Source organism: Sebastes fasciatus, chromosome 19 (assembly GCF_043250625.1).
Source record: "Sebastes fasciatus isolate fSebFas1 chromosome 19, fSebFas1.pri, whole genome shotgun sequence".
In the NCBI taxonomy this organism is placed as follows: Eukaryota; Metazoa; Chordata; class Actinopteri; order Perciformes; family Sebastidae; genus Sebastes; species Sebastes fasciatus.
The window spans coordinates 9,868,068-9,883,619 of NC_133813.1; the positions used below are offsets into that span (position 1 = coordinate 9,868,068).

The window sequence follows — 15,552 nt, forward strand, 5'->3', positions numbered from 1 at the left end:
GTGTCTTCTAATGGCAGGAACACCTCATGGTTCTGGGCTGGCTGCAGTTAATCAAAGGCCTGGCATCCAACCCCGTCTGACTCAACACACATACACACACACACACACACACACACACGCACACACACACACACACACACACACACACACACATATATGTTATATGCCAATTAGTGTATCTTAGGTAGTGTTTGCAGTGTTGTTTTATGTTCACAAGGAAATTAATCTTTTTTTTTTTCACCCAAAAGCCCCCAAAGGATAATTTAGTTTTATTAAAACTTGGGTCTTATTTTCTTACTCTGTTATTAAAGCATTATACACACAAAGGCTATTGCTGAGGAACACAGAAACATGGCTCCAATGAAGTCCAAGAAACACAAGCAGGTGTTGTAAACAAGCCAACAGCTCACCCAGATTATCTCTACCACTTTATTTGGATGTAAAACTGAAAGTGAGTGCACCTGAGATGGTGTTAGTAATCCCTCTTTGCAGGAAAACTGTGTGCACAGCTACGGTAAATACAGTAGGTCAAAGTTGAACCAGGAAGTTGATCAGTAAGCAGTAATGGATGTTTGTCATGGACTGTTTTGGCAATCATTTTTACAGTTTGCCTTTGTTTCTCTTCCAAATAGTTTTGCTAATCTGTTGGTTTGTTTACAACCTGTCTGATCACCTAACAGTTAGCGTTTTTTGCCCCGACAGACAGAGATCTGCTCCAATGATGGACACAACTATGACAGAAAGATTCAAGTTGACTCACAAGAGATACATTTAAAAAAACAAAAAGAATGGTCAAAACTGATGTAACAGAGGCTGACTTTTTATCTCCACCTTGAGTCAAAGAAACAGTGGTTCCCACACTACCCATGATGCAACCTGATAGCAACGTTTTTTTTTCAAACTTGTAACTCAGGCTTTCTATATCTCTAGTGTCTAAATCAAAGTCTCCAACCCTGATGACGTCATTAGGGTTATTTTTTCAACTGAACTTGATGTAAAATAAATTAAAATGGGTGGAATGCTCCTTTAAATTTATAATAATTCATGGAATAGTGTGAGACTCTCCTCACCAGACAAACATTGGTTGTTGAGCTGTGACCATAAGCCCTCTCCATCCCCTAGTACGTAGCAGAGAGAGTGCCGGGGCAGAGGGGTTGTTGAGTTGGATATAGTCTGCCTGACTCATTCGTCTTTTATCTGACTGAGGCTTGTCCAAGTTAAAATCTATGGCTCCGACCATGGCTAAGCTCTGAAGCATCAGTAGCCTGACTGTGCTGTGTGTTAATAAATCCATGGCGCTCTCCGTAGTGCTGAAGTAGAAGACGGGACAGATTTATTATAGAAACTTTTTCTCTGAGTCCTGCCCTTCTTCTTTTTTTGTTTTGTTAATTAACAAATCGCCTACTGATAATACTTCATTTTCACAAGTGTGCCACAGAACTACGGTGGCCTTCAGGTAGTGGATCCCCCAAAATCTTACACCCTTTACAGACTGAGGTGTTTAACCAGTTTAGGGTTTGTTTAAGAAAAAATGTCCCCTAATCTTGCAAATAAAAGGAAATTTGAGATTCATATGAGTTTACAGGATTCTTAGTGATTGGCTATGGCATTTATCTATGACTAGAAAAACCCTATATATCATTTTGTCTTCTTATTTTGGTGGAAACTGTGCAGCCATGCTTGGTAAATGTACTGAAAGTTAAAATTTTGCCCCGAAGCAGGTTTGTTCAAATCCCTGTTTGTGAAACAATAATCCCAAAAATATGTAAATCTTTACCTTCACATGATATGACACCTAATTTTCAACAACTTTGAGATAATAATTGTGTTTCTACATACGTAGCTCGATTACGAATAAGCTCGTATTGAAACCTATTATCTTACCTGTCGTCACCGCTGTGGCAGATACAGTGTAGTGTACACTCTCCGATGAAATGCCACTCTCACGTGAAGTCACGTCTCCTCGGACTGACAGCCTTCACAAACACCACAACTGGATGTCTTTGAAGCAGCAGGCTGTTGCCATGGCGCCGAGCCTTACATCAGTCTGCGCCATCATTAGCGTTGCATTATTCTCTAGTGATGGACAAGTGTGAGATGAGTCTGACGTCCACATGGTGCTCCCAGCCAGCCGAGCACATCAGACCGAGTACACGGTCTACATTTTCCCCTTAATGTCTAAAAATGTTGAATTCTATTAAAACTAAAGAAAACACAAGCATTTTTTAAGCAGATAATTTCAATTGTTTAATGAAAAATTGGCTTTTAACCCTAAATAGCAGATTAAATGGCTTGTTAAGAAGAAGAAGAAGAGATGCTTTGTAATATTCAGACTTTATTTTTGGCACAGAGATTAGGTTCCGGCTCTCAAAACACCAAAAGTAATCTCCTGGTAAAATTGTGAGAATTGAAAGATAAACAGCTTGAGGCAGAGGAGCGTCTCCCCGCTGAGACTCTCAGGACATCAACGACTGTTTGGAAGAAAATATGTGATAAGCTCAAAGGAGACGTTCAGGATTTACTGTAATAGAATAATGACTTTTTTTCCTGGTTGCTGCTTTGTAGCTTTCCGTTTTAAAGGTGCAGACATTCTTTGTTGATTAACTCTGACTTCAGGAGAGATGGCATTTCATATTTCCAGCTCAGACCTTCCATAGTGTGCAGGCTCAGCGCAACCTCTTGGTTGGACTTCATTCCTTCAAAAATAATGTTTTACTCTGAATGCCAACTAATTTACCTACCTTATGGCATTTTAAAGACTTCTGCCTACAGTACACAGTGGGATGCCTCTTTGTATTCAGCCTCTTCCTCATATTGTAAAAGCCAGTTTCATTTCTTGACTTCTCATAAAGCTGCAGGATGTCATGTGCGTCCAGATTTATTTGACAGTTTCAATGCTCAGTACGTTATCTCCTGCCTCTGTGTTCTCAGAGATGTGTGTTTTATTAACCTATACAACATAAACCTGCTGCTATTGTCTGAAGGATTAGACATGTGGAGGGTTAGGGCACGAGCTTGTGGGGAGTTTGGCCTCACGTGATTCTTGTTTCCAGGATTGACTTAATGAAGTCCCCGTGGATGTCGCTCGGAAGCAAAGCAGCATGCTCCCAATCCCTATTATCAGAGCAAACAGAGGTCGGGCGCACACAGGCACAGCAGCAAACCGCCGCCGCCGCTGCCGCTCCCTGCACTGGGCCCGTTAATCCTCAAGGAAGGAGGAGCGGATGGAGAGTGTGGGAGAGAGGAGGAGATGGTGGAGAGAGCAGGCAGGGATGGAAAGAAAGAAAGGAAAGGGAGCAAAGAAGGAAGGAGGAAGAGTTGAAATGGTAGAAAGTGATGGATGGTTGAGCAACAGCTATACAGCAGAGACGGGTGGCTGATGGAAGATACAGCAGTGACACAGGGAGGGACAAAGGTAGAAGGAGAGAAGCATGGTGAGAGAGAATATGATGACATACCAAGGGAGAAAAGGCTTATTGAATTAGCTGCCCCTCCCCTTTCTCCTCTCTCTCTCCTACATCCACCCCCATCTCCCTCATGCATGTGCACTACGCATTAGAGCCACACCGATACACGCTGGCTGACGTTACTAGATGATTTTTAATGTGGACATCTGAACATTACAGCCATGTGTGATAGTTGAACAAATCATTCCAAATCAATGGGCATTAATCAGCTGCTATAACAGCCTCCGCTCTTCTGCAAGCTTTTGGAAACAGGCTGCAGGGATTTGCTCCCATTCAGCCACAAGCATTAGTGAAGTCCAACGCTGATGTTGGGTGATGAGGCGTGGCTCACATTCGGAGTTCCAGTTCATCCTCAAAGGTGTTGGATGGTGTTGAGATCAGGACTCCTTGCTATTTTAGCGTATCATTATTAAATAAGGTTTATAATAAAGTAATTTTTTCAAATAGGGTACTTGGTAATTATCACCTAATCACCTTGAAATTTGCCGACCTGTAAAATGAAGTCGTCCACCAATCGGAAGGCCGGCGGTTTGATCCCCGGCTCCTCCTATCACATGTCAAAGTGTCCTTGAGCAAGACACTTAACCCCAAATTGCTCCGAAGGCTGTGCCATCGGTGTGTGAATGAGTATTTAGATTAGATCCTGATGGGCAGGTTGGCAACTTGTACGTCATTGTATGAATGTGTGTGAATGGGTGAATGCTGACATGTAGTGTAAAACGCTTTGAGTGGTCGGAAGACTAGAAAAGCTATATAAATGCTATATTGATATCGGTATAAGCCTCAAAACTCCAGGACCAGTCGGGATCTAGTACACATGCATACAGTATACACACACACACACACATACACACACACACACACACACGCACACACACACACACACACACACACACACACACACACATATACACATATCACAAGATCTGCTCTGAGGAGGAAAAAACAGCTGTCAGTTTTGCAGACGGTCGCTGTGGTAACAATATGCTCCACTTCCTCTCCTCATTTTTACAGACCCTTCTTCTTCCATCGTCCTCTCTTCCTCTGTGTGTTTTTCTCCCCTCTTGCTCCTCTAACTGCTCTACGTGATGCATCACATGATTTGAACGATACGGTTGTTCATAGAAGTGTGAAAGACATTTCGTTCATTACATACATACAGAAATAATTTCAATTCAAAATGTAAACATTTGAACCCATATGAGGGACCTTTTTTTGGGTCAATATTAATAGAAAGGAATTTGCAAACATTCAGTGGAACATTACTGTATAATTCATAAGCTCTTTCATGCATATTCCTTGATTGTATTGTGTAATGTTAACTGCATTGCGATTATTCATTCTGTCAAGCTGCGTTATTCAAAACTACTTTCATACACCTTGATATCAAAAGATATTCAAGATGGAATCAAATGTTCATATTTGATGTAGTTTGACACTAAGTATCTCAAGCATGTAAACAGTACTCATGTCTGTCCTTGTTTTATAAGAAGGATTCAATGGGCTCTATTTTTGTGACAGTGCTTTGAACATTTTCAACAATTCTTGGTGGTGCGTATTTTTTATTTCTATGTCTGGCATTTGTGCTAGACAGTTTCTTCTATTGTGAAATAGCTGAAGTGCAGTAGCTCGCAGAATGGTGCTTTAATCAACTTTCTTTAGTAACTTTTAGGATTAGAAATCACTGATGAGTATGAATGTTGTCACAGCACTGTGATAAATTGGATTTAAGTGATGATGGGCCGTACAGAGTGTCTCCATAGTCAAGTACAGACACAAACTTTGACTGAACAAAATGTTCTATTTTTTAGACGAAACAGACATCCTTTAATTCTCTGCCAAAAACCTCATTTAATCTTTGACTCTGTTGGTCAAATGTTAATGAATTGAATTGAATGATCTATAGTCTACTGTGAAGCCAAATTCTTAAGTATTTCTATGAGTCAGCCAGAGTGATATGGGCACAAAAAGTCTTACTGGCAGGATAGTCAAAGACGCAGGATGTAGAGAATATTTGGTCTATAACAAGCATAGGATTAATTAACTGCGACTGGAAAGCATTAAAGGCAGACTGGAGTAATTAGTGACATACATAATTAGTGTCACCAGCATAAAAATGTACTTTAATGTACGACTAATGATTAGGAGGAATGATGCTGTTATTGCATAATGTAAATAGAAGTGGACCGAAAATAGACCCCTGTGGTACCCCATTACTGATGCCAAGAAGGTTTGATTTAACATCAGCCACAATAGCCTAAGTTCTCCCTGTAAGAAAAATGTGGAACCAATTGAGTGAGCCATCATCTGTCCTTATAGATTGTTTGTTAAGGAGCATTTAGTGGTTCCCAATCCTATGACGTACCCTGTCTGACCCACAGCCCTGCCAAATGAACTCAGAAGTACCCCTTCATAAACACCATCCATCATGGTCCAAGTGTGTTCATTTGAGCTGATTTTAAACTGGATGTTGTTTACTACTATTAATTAATTAATTAATTAATTAATTAATTATTTTTTTTACTATTAATTAGATTAGATTGTTTATTTTTATAATATATATATATATATATATTATATTTTATATATTATATTTATTATATTTTTTATAATATATATATATGTCTATATATCTATATATCTATATATAGATATATAGATATATAGATATATATATATATTATAAAATAACAATGTCTTCATACAATTGATCCAATTACTAATGTTTAGGTTGGTTTGGTTTATTCGTTAATTGACCTGTTTAATTGATCTGTTTCTACCATTTATCCATTACTTTCAGCTAATTATTTTAACCAGCCTGAAATCATGGAAGGCTTATAAATAGCAGAAGACATGCGGAAGGGCATTAGCATAAAAAATATGCTCAAATCATAACATGGCAAACTGCAGCCCAACAGGCAACAACAGCTGTCAGTGTGTCAGTGTGCTGACTTGACTATGACTTGCCCCAAACTGCATGTGATTATCATAAAGTGGGCATGTCTGTAAAGGGGAGACTCGGTGGTACCCATAGAACCCATTTTCATTCACATATCTTGAGGTCAGAGGTCAAGGGACCCTTTTGAAAATGGCCATGTCAGTTTTTCCTCGCCCAAATTTAACGTAAGTTTGGAGCGTAGTATGACATGGTTGGTACCAATGGATTCTTTAGGTTTTCTGCCAGTATTATTACTTAAAAATGACCTTGTCATTCATACACCATTTAACCATTCATTTTAGCAATCTAAAAAAAATCTCTTTTAGCTTACTATTAGAGCTGTTTCTTTATTCACTTAGCTTTGTCAACCATTTATGCATTACTTTTAGCTAACTGATTTGACCTCTCTGCTCGCTTGTTTACTAGTTTTCACACACTCTCAATTGCAACAGGTAGAGTTCAGCTGTTACAGCTCATTCAATATTTTATAGTTTTTTTTTCAAATCAGCTGAGCACAATAATCCTTTTTAAAGGAAATAAAAACAAGAGCTTTGACTACCACACCCGCTGATAAAATGCTCCTCCCAATGGCACCACAGTTGCACCAGGGTTTTTGGTGACAAAATTACAAACAACATGCCATTACATGCCATTTGTATTCATGTAATGTGGTCTTTATTCCAGTTTGTGCAAGGTGGCATTGCTTCACAAAAACAGAGCCCACACCTGAATCTCAGGCCAGAGTTAATAACGTTTCACTAACACCATCACTTCTGTAATTCCTTGAATGTTGGAAAATAGAAAATAATTCTGAAAAGAAAAGAAAAGAATTCCTTTGTTGAATCCTTGGATTTTCTTCTTTTCATCGAACAACAAATTATGTCCTAGAAGTTGAATAAATATCATATTTTCTTTTCTACACATCCTTGAAGTGAGCAATACTGTCTCGAGCTAAGGCATTTCATTCAATACAATGATACATACATGTTTGTAACTGTCTTCGATCGTGTTCAGCCTGGATGCTGTAAACCTACAGATTTCACAATATTTTCCGATACCACTTCAACAATTTTTGTATATAATATTACAATATTTCCTTCTTCTATCCAACCCCATATATTTCTTGCACATGCCGCTTTATTTTGAAGACTAACTGATGCTTGAAATGAAGAATGATCAGCTGTGTAGGTTATTTTTTAGCTGAATGATCAACCCATCCTTACACATCTCTGTGTCATTCTCTCATTGTCTTCTTCAGTTTCAAGACCAAGGATACAGGTTTTGGCAGGTTTGTTGGGTCATTTGGGGGCTTTCTGAAAAGATTTTGATCTTTTGTGTGTGTGTGATGATTAAATTAAACCCTGCTGTTAACGTTATAGAGAAATCACAAGTGAACGCAAAACAAATCTGCAGCTATACGTCTGTGCTATGTGAGCTTAATACCCAAGGATTAAGATTCATTGACATCTGTGTCTCTTATTTACCCTCTAATATTTCGCAGGTTTAGAAGCTGTGTGAAAAGAGATGAAAAGTATACAATATAGTGCAAAGCATTTCACATTGTGAAGACAAAATCTCCCTTCATTCATTCATTCATTCATTTTTTGTGTTTTCTGTCATTGTCTTTTCCTCGTATTGAAGTGTGTTCAACTTCAGAAGTGCTGTTGTGTTGAGCCCAAAACATACTGGCACTGTAGGATGTGTCAAGACGGCTGTCTGTATGATACTCAATATAAATCCGCTTCACGCACACAGCTGTAGTTTTGAGGTGCTGAAGTATTGACACCCCAGGAATGATTTTTTTTTTCCAGACTCGCTCCTCTGCCTGGCATATCCAGGGTACTTTGATTGCCTTGTCAACTGATAACATGTTTTCTACTGTGGTAATGTAGCTGTCACAGCGGACAAGGAGAAACTCAAACACCCAGATCCCTACAACTCAGTATTATGGATATCATTTTCTTAAAAAGACCTTTCAGAAATCGTCTCTTTAGGCGAGGAATCAACTCAAAAGAAGAGCCTCAATCCGCGCATCGCTCCAGATTTACGATATTTGATTTATATTAGATGGTTAATGTGCCCTGTGGATTTGATGACATGCTGCATCGCGGTGCTTCCTTCTTGTGCATGTGACACATGTCACATGGTGCAGCCCTGAGCTGCAGAGGCAGTGTGTTTTGGACTTGAAAGTTGGAGCTGTGGCTCCCTGGTGTTTCCTGCTGCTTGCATGTTTCCCTCCCTCTCCTTCTGTCTCATCCATTATCAATACAACACAACTCCCTTCATCTATGAATACACTAGTCTCTACCTGAATCTGTGAAGGAATCTGAAAATACATACTGCTTTTGTTGTACTTCTGTCTTTGTGAGGACCAATGTGAAATTGTTTTGAAGGTGAGGATGAATTCCAATCATTCAAAGGACTGTTAAGGGTTAAAACTTGGTTTTAGGGTAAAGGTTATTATTTGGTTGGGGTTGCGATAAAGATTAACTCTGGTTTGTTACTACTTAGGTCTTATTTTTGTGTTTTTAATTCTCCATCATTTCTATCCGTTTTGATAACGGCTTAACTGCTGAGATCTGGGAACAAGTCCAAGAAACACCAGCAGTCAGATGATTGGATAGTTTAGCCAGATTATGTAATAATCCACTATATTTTGAAGTAAAACTGAAAGTAAACCTGTATTGTTGGCAATAATCCCTCATTGCACAGGAAAACTGTGTGTGTTGAATTATGGTAAATACAGTTAGCTAAGCTGTGGGCTTGTTTACAACCTCTGACTGTCTGACTGCTCATGTTTCTCGCCCATTCGGACCTCATTGTACAGTTCCCTTAAATACATTTGAGCCCAGAATCCAGGTCCTACAATGCATCCATGCCCAGCATGCACCTGTTGGTCACGCAACACTATGGGTGTGTTTCATTTAGGTCACTTAGCTTGCTCACCAGGTGGTGCATTATGGTAGATACAACCTTTCCTTTGTTTTTTAACTTCTGCTGAGGTACTATAATGATGTGACCTGAAATGTAGTGACATGCAATACTTGAAATAAACATTATTTAAGTTAAAGGAAAATTACAGATTTTCAAAAATACTCAAAAAAGAAACAAAAGTGTCTTGTCAGTAACAAGAGTATTTTTTTTGCTTCTACGCCTGTTATTATTATTGCTGATAGAAGTTGTCATAAACCTTTCAGGTAAGGGTTAGGGGCTTGGGAATGCATTATAGCAGTGAAGGTCCTCACAAGTATAGAAGTACAAATGTGTGTGGGGGGGCATCGTTGGTTGACAATAAAAGTGTTACACCAGTTAAAGAAGAAGTGGTGTAGCTGTGATTTGAGATGTGACTGTATCTGTTTTGTGGTGTGTCATGTTTCTCATGAGCAGAAACATGTATTGATGCTTCAGCAACAGGCTCCTAATGTCATTAATCCAAGTGGTTTCTTAGTTTTTAAAATGAACCTTTCCCTGTATCTTCTCCTGAACTCCAGGTACATGCCATTAAGACCTGACTGGGACTACAGTTGTATTATTTAGGTTTTTCCTCTCTTTGTAATGTTCTGATTCTGATTCTTTTAGGTTTAACTTTGAAGATGAGACGCCAACAACAAACTTTGATACCTTCCCAGCAGCCATCCTCACTGTGTTCCAGGTAAAACCCCCACTACACACACCTGCACACTAACACATTCACACGCGGTGCACTTCACACCGTCTGAACAAATGAGCGAATTTTGACTTTCTGTAAAAAGAAAGATTGTTATCAGGCATTTTAATTAGAGGGAATGACTGGACTGTGTACCTCCTGTCCCCTAATGAGCTCACTGATAATCCTTCAATTAGTCTGTGCTCATAACCCTTCACTCTGTAAAGTAATTTAATTCAACACTCTGTGAGATTTGCACGGGGCTTTACAACCCGCCGCGTCCCCGGCGTCGGTCTGACTCTCTTGTCTTCCTCAGATTCTGACTGGCGAGGACTGGAACGCCGTGATGTACCACGGGATCGAGTCTCAAGGGGGCGTTCGCCGCGGCATGTTCTCCTCCGTCTACTTCATCGTCCTCACGCTCTTCGGAAACTGTATCCTCTTTGACATCTCGTAATTAAAAAGGCAGGGTGGTCGAGTCAGAAGGAACAGGGTTTATCCAGGTGGAATCAGCTCCTCCATTTCTTTTTTGCTTTTCAGTGAGGGGAAATAGTGTCCATCAACATGTATGGGGGGGGGAGCTAGACAGCCATACTGATTTTTAGGCCCTGCTCCTAGTTTAGTTGGAAAAAAGACATTGCATATTTCAACACAGAATATATACTGTGCATCTGTACGTTCTCCTGAGTCCTGTTGTTATTCAGACACCCTCCTGAATGTCTTCTTGGCCATCGCTGTCGATAATCTCGCAAATGCACAGGAGCTGACTAAGGTAGGCTGGGTCAGACTGTCTGAATGCTGTATTTGTATACAAATTAACAACACATAGCAATATAAATGTTGTGAATTCTTCTTTCTACTTCACACTGAGAAAAGCCCTGCAATGCACAGGGCATCAACATGTAAAAGTCTTTGTTTTGACTGGCTAAAGGATGAAGAGGAGCAGGAGGAGGCAGCCAATAAGAAGCTTGCCCTGCAGAAGGCTTTGGAGGTGAAGGAAGTCAGCCCGATGTCAGCCGCCAACATCTCAATCACTGCGTAAGTTTCCGAGCATCTCTCCCTCCTCTGACGGCAGCTCTGTTCACCCACCGCTGGAGATAAATGTCCCTTTGTCTTTCAGTGTGTCGGCCTTCTGTATGTTCTTCTCTCTCAGTCTGAAACGTCCTGTGTGTTTGATGTACTGTCTGGACTTCTCCTCATTTATTCCCACTACGGGAGCACTCGTGTGGTGTTGCCTCACCCTATTGTCTGCCTTCTTCAATAGTCGAAGCAATTAAGGGAGCTTCAGTCAACAATACATGTTAGTTTCCAGCAGCAGTTTTTAGTTTCTTTCTGTTTCCCCCTTTAAGACAAAATCAACATCTTAACATGCTTTTGCCCTCTTTAGTGGCAAAATGTAATTAAGTAATGTTAAACTACATGAGTGCTATGATGAAGAAAAACCTTCCATTTTACTGTCAGAAGTTCCCATCTTTACTAATATAATAATGACAGGGATGTCTTTATATACCCAGATACAGTAGCTCCTGTCATGTAAAAACGTTTGTCCCGCCCCCTCTGTGATTGACAGTTATGGGGTCTCGTGTCAACGAGGAAAAATAACTGCGCCTTCAAACTCAAACTATTTTTAGAGCCGAGATGAACACTGAAATTATGAGTGTGTCAAGAGGAAACTGGCGGTAAAACAGATGCTGGAGGTTAAAGTATGCCTTCCTCTGATACCCATCAGTTCAATTAATGTGGGAGGAAAAAACAGATAACGCACATTATCCGTGCATTTTGCTCACACCAGATAGATTTGATTGAATAAGTCTGTGCAGATTCGCACAGCCCTCTATTCATTTAATGAAGCGATTATCTTCGACTCGCACTCGCTCCTTAATTGCCGTCCTCCTCAGTAAGAAATGGGTCAGACTGTAGAGAACGATCACGAGCACGTTGCACCAGCTGTCCGTGAGTTCAGACTAGTTCTAGTGTATGGAGTGGAGTTTTACACGTGACTAAATTAAAACGGGTTAACGTGGAGATTACTAAATTAGTACACCCACTAACTGCCAGGTGTAACTGTTGTGTAGCTTATGGTGCATTCAAATGGTGTCGTGTTTACCGTGTTCACGAGAAGAGTTCATATGAACGCCCCCCTCTTGTGTTATTCACCACCTCGTGGAAACTTTCTGAAAGCTCCGAGTTGTGACGTGTTTGTTGACGTTGTCAGAAGTCAGTAATAGTCAGTAGTACTAACAAACTCTTTCCCCTTTTCACTGTGATTACTGTTATGATGTGATCCTGTGCATAATTTGTTTTGTACATTGAACAGTGTGGCGACACTCTAGTGAGTGAGCTCAACTGCTTTTATTGTAAATGAACTGTTTTATGTGCATTAAGTGTGCTGTTTCAGAGAAACACAGGGTTTCATTACAAAATGACTAGAGCCTTTTAAAAAAATTAAAAAATCCCTATTAGACATTTTGCAAACTATATATGTTTTAAACTATTTCATTTAGTAACGTATGCTTTTCTTATTTTGGAATGAAACTCCTGAGTTGTTTTCACTTTCAGTTTTTTGTCGTTCTAGAAATGTCTCTGCTGACGAACACGCTTCTGTTGCTGTTGTGTTATTTGACGTATTGCACAGTTTAGTCCTTTACTGTAAGACAGGAGGGGACAGGTGGACAGACAGACAGACAGTCCACCTGTCCCCTTCGGATTTGTGTCTCATTATTCTTTTGTTTTTGTTCTGCATGTACAGTTTTGTAAAGCAAAATCGAGATGCACTCTCTCGCAGGTCGTCCATCAGCAGCATTCAGTCACCGTGAGTTATCACTCTCTGTTACAATATTCTCCTCCTCGTCTCCTCTCCTATACTCACCTCTCCTTTCCTTGGTTGCTCTCCTCTTCTCTTCTCCCCTTGTCTCTTTTCTCATTTCCTCACTTTGTCTCCTTTCTGGTTATCATCTGCTCTTCTCTCTCTTTTCCTTTCCTTTACTTGTTTCATCTCCTTGTCATCTCTTTTCTTATCTCCTCTCTTCTCTTCTCCTCTCCCTTTCTATTTCCTCGTGTCCTCTTCTTTCCTTTCCTCTTTTCTCCTGTTTCCTCTCCTCTCCTCCTCTGGACCTCCGTAACACTAAATGTCTTCACTGCTGGTAAAGTGAAATGTATTTATGATTCTGATAAAGAATAAGTCGTCACAAAGTACCTCACGGAGCAGAAAAAAACACAATTACATGTAAATGGCACAATAACTACACATTAACGCTATGAGGCCGGCCTGGGTGTCGTTTACAGTGTAAGCGGCTGATACAATAACACACTGTGGTCTTAACCAACCATTGTGTACTCTGTTGATGGCTGCAGCTCCTCTGTGCTGGCGCCTACACTAATACATCTGCTCCGTGCTCTCTGATGTGAATAATTTGTTTGTAAATGTTTAATTTCTCTGAGCGTTGCCATCACCGCAGGCAGTTTGACATTTCCAGTCTGTTCGTTATCGTATCACTTTAGAAGACAATATGAACCAAGGCCAAAAATGTTGCTCTCCTGCCCAACAATCTGTTGTCTCAATCGATAGATGGAAGGCCAGAGACGCTCACCTGTTTGAGATAACACATTACTAGAAGTGACTGTACTTTCTTTGTCAGTGTGTGCTTGTGCTTTCTTGACATCTCTCACAAAATACTCCTCCTGTCCCGTCAGTGTCATATCCATCCCTTTCCTTTCTGTGAACGTTTAAACATGTCCGTAGCTCACCTGTCTGTGGCTACCTGTCCTTTGTCTTCTGTCTGTCTTTTAGGAGTTATTCTGTCTACTCCTCCCCCGCCCGACGAATCTTGAGGTACAGGTGACCAGATGGAACAAACTTAACTAACCCATAGAGCCCCATGTAAATAACTCATACTGCGCAGAAACAGTATGCAATGCCTTCATGTATGATAGATGGAAATATGGACACATCAAAGGATCTTTGATGGTTATTTTGACTCCTTTCGTTAGAAAAAAACCCATTGTTCACTCATTAGTGTGATCCCTCTCTCCATATATTCCCCCGAACCAGCTTGTTAAGAGACGACACATGTCAGGAATGGCCTTCACCCACAGCATGTAGGTCATACCTGCCCCATTTACACGTGACCCGAGTCAAACAGAATTTGAAAAATGATTTCTGTTTCAGTTTACTTGCATGCAAGATTAACGAGGTTTGCCACATGACATGTTCCAACTTTTGACAGCTGCTGTGAAGCCGAAATAATTTCGGTGTGTTGCTTCACAAAATCTATTTCACATTAGGAGTTAGAAAATGGACAAAATAACCAGAACTGCTTGGTCTGTGTTCTTTACACAATGTTTAAAGAAGCCCAAAGGCATTGCACTTCATCTGTGCGCTATATGCTTTCAATCCGCCCATGATATGATCTCTCACAGTGGATTTCCTGTCCTTAAGCGATGTGGCAAAGTCAGTAATAATATGTTGTTCATTTTCATATACTGTAGCAGCTGCGTATATGCTCTGATGAAGCCTTCAAGCCGAAACAAGAGTAGATTTGTCAGCCTATTGTTTGCAAATTTACCCAAAAGATCAACACATGATGTGATTCTTCTGGAGTGACCATCCTTGACTTTGTTTTTGGGATATACAGACATATAGCAGCTTTCATTTGTACCAGCATCTCCTTGTCATGGTAGATTGTGGCCCTGTTAAAGGGATAGATTGGGTGTTTTGAAGTGGGGTTGTATGAGGTACTTTTCCATAGTATGGGTATTACTTACAGTACATGACAGTCAGCGTGCCGCCAGCTTGGAGAAACAGACAGGAGTATGTGCATGGGAGCAAAGCAATATAGTGCTATGGACGGGGGCAGCAGCAAAACGTATTTTAGGCACCTAAAAGAAAGGCTCACCAAAAAAATCGGGTTAAGTGTACGTTATATTTAGAATATTTTCACTGCTTTACTTGCCGTCAGATAGCCCTTTACTTCTCCTTTCTGACGGGGAACTGAAAGTGAAACTTATCTATGCTATCTTCAAAGCCAGCAGGCTCAGATGGCAAAAGCAGTATAGATACGTTTCACTTTCAATTCAGTTTCCTGTCGGAAAACATTCTAAATATAGCGTACACTTAAACTGATATTGATCTGTTCTTTAGGCTAAATACTACACTCACATGCCCATGTGTACATTAAAGGGTTATTGGTTGCTTTAATTGTTCCTCTTCTCCACACTAGCTGCAGAGAAATCCCTTCTTAAGGCTTATGTCAGTGTAAAAGACGGGGACCGAAAAAAAATGTATTCCAAAGTTGAGCTGAAGCTAATGTGAGACTTCAACAGACTGAGTTGGACAAAATAAGAGGGTATTTTTAGTACAGAATCTGCAGGGGCTTAACAAGCAAACAGTCTGTGGAAACACTAAGAGGGATTTCCTACTAAACAGACAGGAAATTACCCACTTGATTTGTTTAACTGCTGAAGAAGACCTGTAATAGCTTCAACCAGACTTTAGAATGCAT

General features: G+C 40.2%; 1 protein-coding gene across 6 annotated transcripts in view; it reads left to right on the forward strand.

Annotated features, from left to right (window-relative positions):
• The window catches only part of cacna1bb (calcium channel, voltage-dependent, N type, alpha 1B subunit, b), a 160,946-nt gene that overhangs the window by 90,944 nt on the left and 54,450 nt on the right, over positions 1–15,552 (forward strand). For 3 of the 6 annotated variants that reach the window (XM_074617978.1, XM_074617974.1, XM_074617975.1), the window contains exons 16-21: positions 9,985–10,057; positions 10,368–10,485; positions 10,756–10,823; positions 10,983–11,089; positions 12,801–12,863; positions 13,842–13,883. In XM_074617978.1, the coding sequence (XP_074474079.1) occupies positions 9,985–10,057; positions 10,368–10,485; positions 10,756–10,823; positions 10,983–11,089; positions 12,801–12,863; positions 13,842–13,883 (471 nt within the window). The remainder of the gene's footprint in view (positions 1–9,984; positions 10,058–10,367; positions 10,486–10,755; positions 10,824–10,982; positions 11,090–12,800; positions 12,864–13,841; positions 13,884–15,552) is intronic. The other 3 variants (XM_074617979.1, XM_074617977.1, XM_074617976.1) reach the window with 2 other exon arrangements.